General features: G+C 57.4%; 1 protein-coding gene across 6 annotated transcripts in view; it reads left to right on the forward strand.

Moving 5' to 3' along the window:
* SYNJ2 (synaptojanin 2) overlaps positions 1–13466 on the forward strand; it is a 65568-nt gene that overhangs the window by 27141 nt on the left and 24961 nt on the right. For all 6 annotated transcript variants that reach the window (XM_084889700.1, XM_084889701.1, XM_084889703.1 and 3 more), the window contains exons 5-7: positions 1797–1880; positions 8156–8217; positions 12089–12185. In XM_084889700.1, the coding sequence (XP_084745826.1) occupies positions 1797–1880; positions 8156–8217; positions 12089–12185 (243 nt within the window). The remainder of the gene's footprint in view (positions 1–1796; positions 1881–8155; positions 8218–12088; positions 12186–13466) is intronic.

Here is a 13466-nt window from a genome sequence, read left to right on the forward strand (position 1 = left end):
CTCCGGGAGGGGCATTCGGGCGGCGTCTCACTCCAGCGGGAACGGAGCGGTCAGGGGCTCTGCCTGCGGACGGGCATTGGTTCAGGTCCCGCTGGGAAGCACCCTCACTGGGTCCTGGCAGGCAGAGCCGGCTCAGTGCTAACTGGGCGGGCGTGCGGCCCGCCGGCCTCGGGTTTGACGCCTGAGGAGCGGAGGCAGGGTCCCCGGGGGTGGAGGTGGCAGTTCAGCAGAGAGCAGCTGAGGATCCATGAGCCAGCGGAAGCTAGAGACCGTGAGGCTGAGGCCGGCACGTGGCTCCTGAAGGGAGAGGGAGGAAACCTCCCTGTGACCTGTTTCATTCTGAATCAGCCGAAGCTGCGCCCTAAAAGCCGTCTCAGCGCCGGGGCTGGGGAGGGGGAGGGGTGAAATGGCGTGTCCGGCAGCCGTGGCTCTGGGGGCCGTGGGCTGGGACCTTCTGCTGGATTCTCATTGATGAGTTCCCAGGGAGGCTGGCTCAGCGCGGCTTCTCTCTGACGGGCCGTGCGGAGGTGAGGCCGGTGTGGGCCGCAGGTGGAACACATCAGAGGCCCCGGGCGGCCCGGGTGCAGCATGTGGGGGTGTCAGGCTGCAGACACCTGCGTGCAGCAGAGAGGGGTTTCCCGGGGCCGCAGCCAGGGGCTTCAGCCCGGACCGGGGCGCCTGGCCGCGGTGTGGGCTGCCGCCTGCCCGGCTCCCGGGCGCGAGAGGAGCGGTGTCCTCCTGGAGAAACGCCGGCCCAGCCGCTCCTTTCTCGGCAGCCCGGCCGTGCGGCCCCAGGCCCTCGGTCTGCTCTCCCTCACGGTGGCCAGCCGCCAGTCACTTAAACAGCCCGCCCCTCGGCTCCTTGGAGGCCGGTAGGAGGACGGTGGTCCGTGTTTGGACACAGGCGGCCAGCCCCTCGCCCAGTGCCTTTCCCTGTGGAGATCGGAGGATGGACGGCCGCCCAGCAGCGTGGCCCCGGCCGGTGTGACTCCTGTAGTCCGGGCGGCCCGCGGGCCTGGCGCTCAGTCCTCCCTCGAATGACTAATGCATGCCGATCTGAGCGAGATCTAGCCCGCGGAACGCTACCCGGTAAGGGAGCAGGCTGGTGAGGAGCGGAAAGGCCGGCGGCACCGCCGGCCGCCCTGCCAGGCCAGGGTAGAGTTACCCAGATAAAGGGCAGAGCATCTGAGCGCCGCCGCGGCCGCCCCTCGCGAGGCGCGGCCTGTCCTCTCTGTCCTCTAACGTCCCTCCGGGCGGCCGGGAGCTGGTTCGCTCTGGAATCACGGGGGAAGGGGAGATGCCGTCTTCTCTGAGTGAGTATCGGCTTCCGTGCAGCGAGGGGCAGCTGTGCTGTGTGCTGACCGCGGGAGCAGCTGTGTGAGGACACGGTGGCGCGGGGCCAGGGCCGACTACAAGTTCAAGTCTTGGCACCCGTGGCCAAGTACAGGGCTGATGAGCGCGCTCCACGGCGCCGTTGGCCGCAACCTGTTCGCTTCATTCACGCAGCCCTTCCCCAGGTGCCTCCTCTGCTCGCTGATGGACAGTGGGAGTGAGGGCCCTAAGGAGGGTGCGGTGAGGGCCCTGCCGGGCGGGGCCTTGCTGGACTGCAGGGAGCTAGGCCGCTGCACAGCCTGAGGCTGGTGGGCAGCCAGCAGGCGGGAGGGCAGGCCGCGGGAGCACAGGCTGACGTCCGCGGCCGCCCCTCCCGGTGTCGGGTCTCAGGCGGCCGGATCCCGTTACCGCCCGGACGTTGGGTTTCACTGAAGAACACTTGCCTTTGTGTCTCTGTGGTGCAGACGATCTACATGGATGATGGTGTGTCGTCTTTCGTCCAGATCAGAGGCTCCGTCCCGCTGTTTTGGGAGCAGCCGGGGCTCCAGGTAGGTCATAAAAGGCCCGTGCACGTGTGTTCCTGTTCGCCCTGCCTTCTGTCCCCCACGGCTGTGGTTGGTTTCTGTCAACATGTTCTTTCATGGCAGTTTCTGGCCTTTTCCCACAGCACAATCCGGCTGAGCCCGGCGTGTGTGTGTGTGTGTGGGGGGGGCGGGTATGTGTGGATGGTGTGTGTGGATGGTGTGTGTGGTGAGTGTGGTGTGTGTATGTGTGGTGTGTGTGTATGGTGTGTATGGTGTGTGTGTGTGTGTGTGTGTGTGTGTGTGTATGATGTGTGTGTGTGGTGTGTATGCAGAAACGTATGCCTTCTGTGTAATGTTCCGATCGTGAGCTCACTGTTGATGCACCTGCAGGGGGAAGTCTTGCTGACAGGGAGCTTCTAGTATAATTGAGTTGATTCACCTTGTTAGCCCCCAGATTCTGTGCACGAGGCTGTGTTAAAGGCGCTGGGAGTTGGCATTACAGGGGCCCGTTGGGCGGCCACGTGAGAATTGCACAGAGTCTTCTCGTGGTTTCTAAAAATACCCCTGCCGCCCACAACAGCGCTCTGGCCAGCGCCGAGGCTTTGGCATCTGCCTCCTGGGAGAGTTCGGGTGCCGTGTGCCAAGAGCCCATTTGCTGTCCGCGGACTGGCACTGCCTCGTTCACCAGCTCCAACTTGAGGGGTGGGCAGCGCCCCTGTGAGGGGTCCTGAGGCTCCTCAGCACCATCTGGACTGTCCACCATCCGGACCGCCCACCATCCGACCGCCCACCATCCGACCGTCCTTCTGGCCTGAGCGTCGTTGTGCGCTCAGCAGGCCTCCGCCCGGCCTCGGCCCCTTTGGCTCCCGTGACAGCGGTTCGGGTGACCGAGGAGGCTCAGGCCATCTCACTGGGGGGTGTCGGACAGGGCTGGGTCTCACCGGCCCTTGACGTGACCCGGTGTCACTGCGGGCACCTTGTCCTCCAGTCTGCCTCACGCTGCCGGGCAGCCCCGTCAGCTCTGCGGTGAGATGGCCGGAGAGCGTCACCTGGTCTGAGTCCCGGCAGGGAAGCCTCCCAGCAGCCAGCCTGCGGGTCGGGATGGAATGGCTGAGCGGCCGGGACAGCTGGGGGCGGGAAGTGGCGGCAGAGCGGCCCCTGAGCGGGTTATGAGGCGGAGAACCCCTGGCGTGCATCCCACAGCGGGTGTGCAGAGCTGGCTGAGACACAGTGGCATTCCAAGAACCTGGCCCGTGTGGAGCGTGCGAGCCAGTGGTTCTGGTGCGTTCACAGAGCCGTGTAGCCATCATGGAATCTAACGTCAGACATTCCGTCACAGCCAAAACCCTGTCCCCGCGGGCAGTGGCTCCCCGTTCCCTCCCATCGCTCCCCGCGGCCAAGGCAGCTGAGTCTCCATCGAGGGGCCCCTTCTGGCCCGTCCGCAGAGGGGCACTGGGCTTTCTTCAGATTTGGGGATTTCCCTCTGCAGCTTCTGCAGCTCTGTAGAAGGAGACAATCAGATATCAGAGGAGCAGGGTGCAGAAGGGAGGAGGGAGACCACGTTTAAGAAATCCCTGGGTTGGGGGGATGGTCCTGTAGCACCTTTAGATCCTAACACCGGTGCTTCTCCAGAAGCTGCATGCGTGGTTCCTTCGAACACATCCCAAAAGCTTTGTGTCCGTGAACCTGATGACGGGTGTGCTGACCTCTGAGTCTGATGTGCCCCTGCATCCTCCGAGTACATCCCTCCTCCCAGGGGAGCACCCAGGGACCCGCAGGCCCTGCGCAGTGGGCAGGGCCTCCCTCACGGATGGATGCTGGCTGTTCTCCATCGGGACCTCCCCCCTTCCTTCTTCGCTTGGGTTATAAGCACAGAGGTTTGGGTGAATAGCTTGCGTTTTAAGTTGCACTGTTGCCCCTCTTGGGGCTGCCCCAGGGAACCTCTGAGCCTTGAGGGCCCAGGGTAGGATGGGGGAAGGGAAGGGGTGAGTACGAGCAGAGAGGACTGTGGGATACTGATTCCTGTGCGACTTTTCATAGGAACGGTACCCTCGTTAGGAAGCCCTGGGTCCTGAGGCCATTTCCAGCCACCGTGTACCGTTCACAGTCCATCCTCACCAGGTCAGGGGGTTGCACAGTTTATAAACAGCCACATGGAAGTTTAACCCTCAAGGCTCACCGCCCTCCCGGAGGGTCAGCTACAGGGACTGTCTTTTACATCCGTGTGTCTGTGGGAGACTTTGCCCCTTGTCAGCTAAGAACCTCCCTCCCCCGTCACTGCACACGGGGACCGCGTCTTGCACCAGTGAGCTAGTCCGAGTTCTGAAGCTCCTGTGCCGCCCCAGCGGGGAGGGTGCGGGTCGGTGAGCGCCTCTGCCGTTCCCACCGGGCCCGCCTCCCGTCAGACCACTGAGCTGTCTGATGCCATGTGCTGTGCTCATCTGTGCGGTCCCACTTTCCTTTGTTCCAGAGTGTGAGATGGCTCAGAGGACAACCGCTTCAGAAATGACGCAGAGGGTGGGGGGAGGGGGGATACTTACAGCGAGCACGGACCGGAGCCGAGATAAAGTTGCACACGCGTGTTGCCCGTGGGTTTGCGTGCTTGCTGCGTGCGTGTGAGGCAGCCGTCCCAGGAACGAGGCCACGTTTCCTGTGGTTCAGAGCATAGAGCCCGTGAACTCACACAAACCCACGTTCTACCCAAGTTCTGGTTCTCTCAGGATCCATATTCTGTTTAAAATTGAATTTTTGGGGTGACATCAGTGGATAGAAGTATATAGGTTTCATGTATACCGTACCTCAAGACATCTGTACTGTGTGCTGACCTTCCCAAGTCAGGCCTCCTCCCATCACCATTTATCCCCCTTTACCCTTTACCCTCCTCCCTTTCCGCTGGGAATCACCACACTGTGTGTGTCCATGGGAACCATACCTTTGTGAAAAGTTCTAATCTAAAAAAAAAAAAAAAAAAAGTTCTTAGAAGAATGTACTTATCTCAAAAATGTTATCTCAAAAAAATGTTCTCATTTCAAACTAGAAGTTCTTATCTCAAAAACAGTAGAGAAGTTCTTATCTTGGCTAAGCCTCAGCTTCCTCTTCTGTAGTGTGGAGTAAACAATACCCACCTCTGGGTGATGGAGAGGCCTGGGTGTCAGAACTGAGCACAGCATCTAGACCCTGGAAAGCACGGGAATGGTAGCTGTTAACGAACGTAAATTATGACATCCAGGAGGGGAAGCTCAGGTTGCAGGGCTGGGTGCCTCTGGCCAGAGAATGAGATTCCTCCCTGCCTCGGGGCGGACACAGCAGGTGCCTCAGTCTCTCAGGAAGTCTTCTGGGCTGTTCCGTCTCCCAGCCTCAGACACCCCAGAGCAGGCCATCTGTTTGTCCCACAGACACTCACTGAGCATCTGTGGATACGCAGGCAAAGCCCCTGGCGCCAGACACAGACGGGGTTTAGTTTGGGGAAAGAGGACTGGCTCAGCAGGGCTCAGCACTCCCTGGCCTACTGCGCGGAAGGGTTCCCGGGGTGGGTGACGCGGTGCTGTCCCTGGACTTGGAGCTGGTGTGTGAGCTGGGAGCAGGGCTCAGCACTCACTGGCCCGCTGCGAGGAAGGGTTCCCGGGGTGGGTGACGTGATTAGCTGCAAGTGAGGTGGAGTTTAGTTTGGGGAAAGAGGACTAAGGTGAAGACACCAGGTGGGAAGTCTCAGCGATCCAGGTGAGGTGCTGGCAGCCTTCACTAGGGGAGGGGCAGGGGTTCCCGGGGATTCGCAGATGCCCTTTGTGATTGTGGGGCCCTCTCGGGGGCCGGCGTGGACTCAGGTCTGACTCGCACAGCAGGGTGTCCTCCAGCTCTCGGTTATTCTCGCGGCCAATGCCCCGAGGTGTGTGGTCTGTAGGACTGAAGTGGCCACTCCAGACAGGAGGGATTGCCCAACGTCTACCTGGCCAGGGGGAGGAGGATGGCCGATGGAGAAGGAGGGGAGACCCAATAAAGCATCACAGTCGGTTCCAACCGTGGCTTCACTCCAGCCCCGACCGAAGGCGTCCGACACCGGGTGGCCTCAGGACCAGCTGACACCAGAGAGGAGGAGGCAGGATGTGAGGCATGAAACAAAGAATGTTGGAGGAAGGATGACCTCCTGAGAGAATGCAGCCTGAGGCCATGATATAGGGGGAAGGGGGTAAGCTGGGCCTGGTCACAGTGCCCGTGGCTGGGCAAGCGTGGACACAGCCCCTCCCCCCACCGCCCACAGCTGCTCATTTCCTACCACCTTCTCAGCTCACAGGCATTTGCAATCTGAGCTAAAAGGAATGGAGGGGGAAGATGAGTCAAAACCAGTGCTGCTCAGACTGCAGTGCTTGTGCACATGCGCAGACACGTGCAGACATGCACAGACACGTGCCCATGCATGCAGGAGTCATCTGAGTGGCCCTTTAAACAGATGATGCTGCGGGTCCAGGGACCACACTTTGAGGACTGCTGGGGTCAGGGATCCTGACTGCCCTGGTCACTCTCTGGACAGTGCCCTCGACTTCTTGGTGTCCTCGGGAGGGTTTGTGGTCAGCAGGGACCTTGGACTAAGTGCTGTCAGGACAGAACATGCCCTCGGCGGTCCTGCCTGGCCCTGTCCACAGGGATGGGTGTCAGAGGCAGCCGAGAGAGAAGCCAGGGGCATCGGAAGGAATGGTCACTGGCTGGTGGGCCCTGCGCGCCCTGGCCGTGGGCTGCCGCCTCCCGGCTGGGCCCCCCGTCCCTGGCCCGCCCTGTGGCATCTTCCTCCGGTACACGGCTCTTTCTCGGTACGGAGGGGCACCGTTCCCATCAGATTCCCTGGCACTTGTCCTGCAGGCTTGTTCATGAGCTGGAAGTCTGTTTCTAGGTCTTCCCATGGGGAACCCCAATGGTTTCATCCAGGGCAGGGAACTTGGGGTCTTCCTATGGTGCCTGTGCTGTGTAGACGTGGGTGTCGGGGTGCGCTCGCTAACTCCGTCCTGGGCTGGTTACGCAACTTGTCGTGGGATCCAGGCAGGGTTTACAGTGGGAGGGATTTCGAGCGCAAGGTGGGACACTCCTGGTGCAGTCATCGTGACTGACATTTCTACTGTTTAGACGAAGAAACCGTGGGCTGTGACTGGGCGAGGGGGGGGAAGGGGGGATGTGTTCAGTGACAAAACTGTCACAACTAAAATCTAGGCCTTTGAGCCCGTTTCTCCATCCTCCCCTCACTGCGTTCCCATGGGAACGAGTCTAAAAACAGCCGCAGTATCTCTGAGGCCGGGGAGACTGGCAGACTGGCAGACAGACAGACAGACAGACACAGCCCCTGCTCTTGGGTCTCAGCGCTCGGGGTCTCCGAGGGTGGCTGAAAGGATCCCGTTTTCCCGGGTGCCTTCCTTGTAAGTCCAGAAAACTGACAGGAGTCCACTTGCCTCAGAGGCAGGGCAGAGCGGCTTCTCCGGGCCTGGCTGTGATGGTTTTTCCTCAGCCCGGTGGCCGTGGCCCTGGGGAAAGGGCAGAGGAGCTCAGCCCCCAGACGCGGGCACACAACCACGGGGAGACAGTCCAGGACAGTGGTCGGCAAACTCATTAGTCAACAGAGCCAAATATCAACAGCACAACGATTGAAATTTCTTTTGAGAGCCAAATTTTTTAAACAACTTCTTCAAAATAGACTCACCCAGGCCATGGTATTTTGTGGAAGAGCCACACTCAAGGGGCCAAAGAGCCGCATGTGGCTTGCGAGCCGCAGTTTGCCGACCATGGGTATAGACACATGGATTCCCGTTTTACTGTCCAGGTTACAATCCGTCATTGTCCTCAGATTGTCCCAGAAATGTCCAGCCGGCTGCAGCAGCCACACGTAGCTTCACGTTTGTTTTTAAACTTCCAGTGTCTAATAGGTAGCTCTAAGTAACAAGACGCGTTAGTTTCCAGGTAGCTGTAACTCCAGCGTCAGGGCCGCCCCTCCGAGGCCCCGTAGCTGCAGAGGATGCGGGGACAGTGGTCTCTCCCGTTGGCTTAGCTGTCCTCTCACCACGGGGGTCTGTGGGTCTGTCGCAGCCTCTTGGTCGTACCCTGAGGTTCCCTCTGTCTGCGCTGCGCTCAGACTGGGCCGCCCAGAGCCCCCCTCGGGCTGAGGGACCTGAGTTCGGGCCTGGCCATCCTGCGCTGGGAGGGGCCACATCGGGGCTGGGAATGGGCCGCTGGAGACCGGGCTGGCCGAGATGGGGAGTGGGGACCACTTCTGGGTTCAGGGCAGCAGGTGTCACAGGTTATTTCTCTTTACGTTTTAGGTTGGCTCACATCATCTGAGGCTCAACAGAGGCCTGGAAGCCAACGCCCCTGCTTTCGACAGGTAAGGCCGTCTGTCACCTCCTCCCAGCAGACTGCACAAAGGGGACAGCAGGAAGGGAGAGTGTGTGTGTGTGTGTGTGTGTGTGTCCCGCATCTGATCTTGCCCTTTACTTTGTTCCTCTATGCAAAGTGAGGTTTGTACCTGCGCTCAGGTCTCCCTGAGGCTCAGTAATAAATGCTCAGGTAGGACGTAGAATTATTTTATCTTATCAGTTCCTCCTGTGGTGAAGCTGGGCTCCTCTGAATCACAGGGTATTTGTAGCTGTTTGTGTTCATTTTAAAAGTAATATATTCCCAGGTCTGATGTCACCACATAGAATGGTATAAAGTGAGAAGTCGACACAGTACCCTAACTCCCAATTCTCACTGCTTTTTATGTATCGTTCTAGAAAAAAGCTGGCATATATGTAGTTCATGTTATAAAACACAAATTGGACCATAACACACTAAATAGCTTGCAACTTTAACCTGAACTATTAACTTGAACTTGAAGAATTAATAGCTTCCTAGAATGTCTGCTGTTTTAATCTAAATACTAATTTTAAAAATTATCTTAGCGAATGTCATTGAACTTCAGAAAGCCATTTTGTGTTTGAATCGCTGTGCCTGGAGCTTTGGTGGGACGTTACACCTGTTTCCCATCGCCTGGTAACACCAGCCCAGCTGCGACCCCCCTAACAGCTTTTCCTGGAAGGAGCTAGTCACCTGGTAGTGAATATGCTATTGCCTCTTTTCCTGAGCACTGTTCATGTGTCTGCCCATGGCATGTGGCCTCTTTTCGCTGGCCTGGGTCTGCATTAATGTTCATAGGAAATATGGGCGAAATGAAATTCCCCCTGAGCTGGCCTGGGGCAAAGGGAAGGGGCCTGCTGGGCTCCTTTCAAAAACCTTCATCTTCATGAGCTGTGTTTGTTTTAATTAAGAACATTTACAATGACTAACAGTTTTTAAAATTGTGTGTGTGTGTGTGTGTGTGTGTGTGTGTGTGTACTTGGGAGACAAGCCCTCTCCTTTCTTACACTCACTTCGCCCCTCAACCTAAGGATAACTCGGTCTTTTCTGTGAGTCACCAAACCCCTCTCTGAGGCCGTCTTTTAACAGGCAGCCCCCACTTAAAATTCCGGCTGCAGGGGCTTCTTTTTACCGCCTCTCACCCTGAGGTTGGACAGACGGCTCCCCCTCCCTCCCGCCGGGAGGGGCTGCCTGTCTGTCCTGACAGCTGCCGGCCCCTCGCCCTCCCTGGGCCACCGTTTGGAAGTGAGTGTCTGGGAGTGAGGTCACAGGTTTCTGTCACAGACCGAGATGGGGGGCCATAGTCCCCCCGGAGGAGTAGGGCTGTGTCACCCCCTGGAGCCGTGCCCTCAAATCTCTTGAGTTTCTCAGTTCTTCAATGTGTTTGGTCCAGAGCAAATCCCTCCCCTTTCCCCTATGTGAACAGTCCTCTCGGTTGGACCCTCTCGGTGGGACCCTCTGCCTGGAGCTCTGCTGTCTTGCTTTCCTGGTTGCTCGCTGCTGTCCTGCCATCTGCCCTGCCCGAAGGGGTGTCTCCAGCGGCCGTGGGCTGTGGCTGCTCGGAGTAGCATACAGCTTTGATGACAGCGTCAGCCTGTCCCTGGGCGGTGCCCGCTCTCACTCTGCAGGACGGTGACCCGCTCCACCCGCCCTCTCTCGCTGTGCACAGACCTGCTTGTGTCTGGACATCCGGTGGTCTAACTGCTGCCCCTCAGCTGTACCCAGAGTTTGAGAAGGGAGCTGCCAGATGGAATCTGACTCCTCGAGGAGCTGGGAAACTCCTGTTTTCCAGGGAGCGCCATCTGCAGCAGCAGATGGGCAGAAGGTTGAAAAAAATCCCTAAACGCATGGAGCCACCCGTGCCAGGAAGAGCCTGGGTGTGGACTCCAAGACTCTCCCTTAGAGCAGGGGTTCTCACCTTCCCAATGCCGCGACCCTTTAATGCAGCTCCTCATGTTGTGGTGACCCCCAACCATGAAAGTATTTTCGTTGCTACTTCATAACTGTAATTTGGCTACTGTTACGAATCGTGATGTAAATATCTGTGTTTTCCGATGGTCTCAGGCTCTGCGGCAGCGGCTCTCCACCCCCTCGGGGATCCAAGCCTCAGAGCCTGCTGTTCTGTCCACAGTCACTCCTCAGGCCAGGACCCCTTCTCTGGGCAGAGACCCCAATGAACGTTCCATTCCTTCCAGAGCCTCACCCAGGGCTTCACGCCCACAGCTCCAGGGACAGAGCACCGCCTGCGAGAGGCCCCGTTTCGCCATCTCAGTCAGTGGTGGGCAAACTCCTTAGTCCTCAGAGCGAAATATCAACAGCACAACGATTGAAATGTCTTTTGAGAGCCAAATTTTTTAAACTTCTTCTACCCTGTTTCCCGAAAATAAGACAGTGTCTTATATTAATTTTTGCTCCCAAAGATGCTCTAGGTCTTATTTTCAGGGGATGTCTTATTTTTCCATGCGCTAGGTCTTATTTTCGGAGGATGTCTTATTTTCGGGGAAACACGGTAACACCACTTCTTCAAAATAGACTCGCCCAGGCGGTGGTGTTTTGTGTAAGAGCCACACTCTAGGGCCAAAGAGCCACCTGTAGCTCACAAGCCGCAGTTTGCTGATCCTCAGACCCTCTTTCTGAAGGGCTGCTGGGAGGGCGGGGCCACGGGGAGGGGCAGGACAGGGGGCGGGGCCTCCAGGCTGTTGCTCTAGGAAAGGCAGTTCAGCCAGACAGGAGCTGCCTGCAGACTCCTGTTTGCCTTACCTTCGCAGCGAGAAACCTGCATGGCCCCCTTCAGAGTCATATTCTTCTACCCACTGCCATCCCTCAAAGTTAGTAACAGAGTGTGTGTTTTCCCTTACGGGGTTTGGTACTTTTGTGATACTTAACTTTTTTTAAAAAAAAATTTTGTTTATAAAAGGAACATGTCATTGTAGAAATTTGGAAAGTAATGAAATGTTTAGAGAAGAGAAGAAGCTTAAATGACATAAAATCCCCCCACTTCCAACATCATTATCTTCTGGTCTTCTATATTTAGTATAAAGATGGCCCTATTAGATTACAGTTTTCCATCCGCTTGTTGCTTGTGTCTTTTTCCTATGCCGTTTCTTTTTAAACACTGCATTTCAACCTTTCTAGCCATTGTTAAAATAGTAAAGTTCCTTTTCAGAAGCTGGTGATAAAAGATAAACATTTGAGTCTCTTTCAAATATTTCAACATCTGTGTTTTTAAAATGGTCTCTGATAAGCAAATGATTTTCCTAAAGACCGAGACTTGGCTGTGTCTCCTCGTTTGGACCCTCATAAAGCAGCTCTTAGCCCGGCCGGCGTGGCTCAGTGGTCGCGTGTCGACCCAGGATCCAAGAGGTTGCTGGTTTGATTCCCGTCAGGGCACATGCTGGTTGCAGGCTCGACTGGCAAGCTCAGTCCCCGGTGGGGGCCATGCAAGAGGGCTCTCTATCTCTCTCCCTTCCTCTCTCACTTAGACAAACAAACACATTTTTAAATAAAAAGAAATGGAAAAAATACATAAAGCAGCTCCTAGATAAAAACTGGACCCTGCGGTTGACTGCTCTCGTACCAGGTTGTCCAGTTTGGAGGACAGACAGTACCAAGTGGAACACATTAATTTCAGCGATAATGCACATGGCATTTCTGAGGCTCTGTTCGTGCAGGCCAGGTCAGCTGTTCCAGGTCTAATGGGGCGCTTTCTGGAAAGTCCTTCCTCTCATGTGCCAGCTTTATTCCTGCCCTTTCACGGGCAGGTGCATCCTGGGCCTCCGTGCCCAGCAGGTCCCTTCCACACCCCGTCCCCTGAAGGCGGGGCTCTCGGTCCGCGTCCTGCTGACTCTGCTCTGTTGCAGGCACATGGTCCTTCTGAAGGAGCAGTATGGGAAGCAAGTGGTCGTAAACCTGCTGGGGAACAGAGGCGGCGAGGAGGTGCTCAACAGAGCCTTCAAGGTAAACGCAGCTTCTGCACACGGGAGCGGGAGGGGGGAGTCTGAGGGGCCCCTGCTCGGAGGCAGGCTCCCTGGGGGGTTGGGGGTGGAAACACAGGGCAGCCCGCACCAGGTTCCAGCGTTAGTGGCTCGGGCTCCTGCGTGTGAGGTTTCGTTTGTCTGAACTGAGAGCCGGAGACTTTGCTGAGTCGAAACAGAGCCTCTCCTGTCTCCAGCTGCACTCCCTCCAGAGCAGGCCTGTCAGACTCGTGACTGCGGGCTGCATGTTTGACTTGCTTGCTCTGGAGCAGCGTTCGGCACACTGCATCGGTTTGCTGCTCTGCTGACTAATGAGTTGGCGGACCACTGCGTAAGGCATTACCCGTACCCGGAAGTTTTGACTTCAGGTTAAAGATGTAATTAAAATGTTTTGACTATTCCATTATTAAAATGTTTTTTAAGTGTTTTCCCCTAAGGCAGTGGTCAGCAAACTCATTAGTCCACAGAGCAGCAAACTGCAGCTCAAGTGCCGCATGTGGCTCACGAGCTACAGTTTGCCGACCACTGAGCTTCCACCGGGGCTCGGAGGCTCAGGACAGCCCGGCCTTTTCCGCCCTCTTGGATGGACACGCGCACACCCACACACACATACACATACACAGTCACTCTCACCCACACACACACGTGCACACACTCACCCATACATGTACACACAAACACATGCACCCAGCCACATATGCCAACGTGTGTGCGCACGAATGTCTGGGCTTCGGCCATGCAGCCCTGACCTGCCCCCTCCCTCCTCGGTCTGGCCCGCTGCTGGCAGCTTCTGTAAACACCCTCAGGCCCTGTGCCTGGAGTGGCTCTTCAGAGCTCCTGGTCGGCTTAAGGTGAGAAATCTCCCGTGATTTCCTCCTGCTGACTTGGCGCCTTCAAGCCTTCCACTCTTGCTTGGGCTGCCCCTCAGAGCTGTCCGGCTGCCCATGGCTCCCTGCGGCCGCCCTGGGCAGGACCAGGGAGGGTGGGGAGGAACCTGGGCAGGGGAGGCAGCACCCCCTCCCGCGCCCCATCTCTCCCTGTCCCCAGAGCTCCTGTATGTGTTCCGTCTGCCACGTGGAAAGCTCCAGAAGGGGCTGTGGGCACCTCCACAGCCCCTTCCCATCACCCACACCCCCCTTAACCCAGGAAAAGCCAGGCGGAGAGTGTGAAGGCAGGCCTGCCCTGGTGGTGGCAGCTCCCCAGCTGGGTGCCCATTTCACTCACTCAGGAAAGCCATGGGCGAGGAGCAGACTTTCCCGGTGCC

This window comes from Pipistrellus hanaki, assembly GCF_964339955.1.
Source record: "Pipistrellus hanaki genome assembly, chromosome: 7".
Lineage (NCBI taxonomy): Eukaryota > Metazoa > Chordata > Mammalia > Chiroptera > Vespertilionidae > Pipistrellus > Pipistrellus hanaki.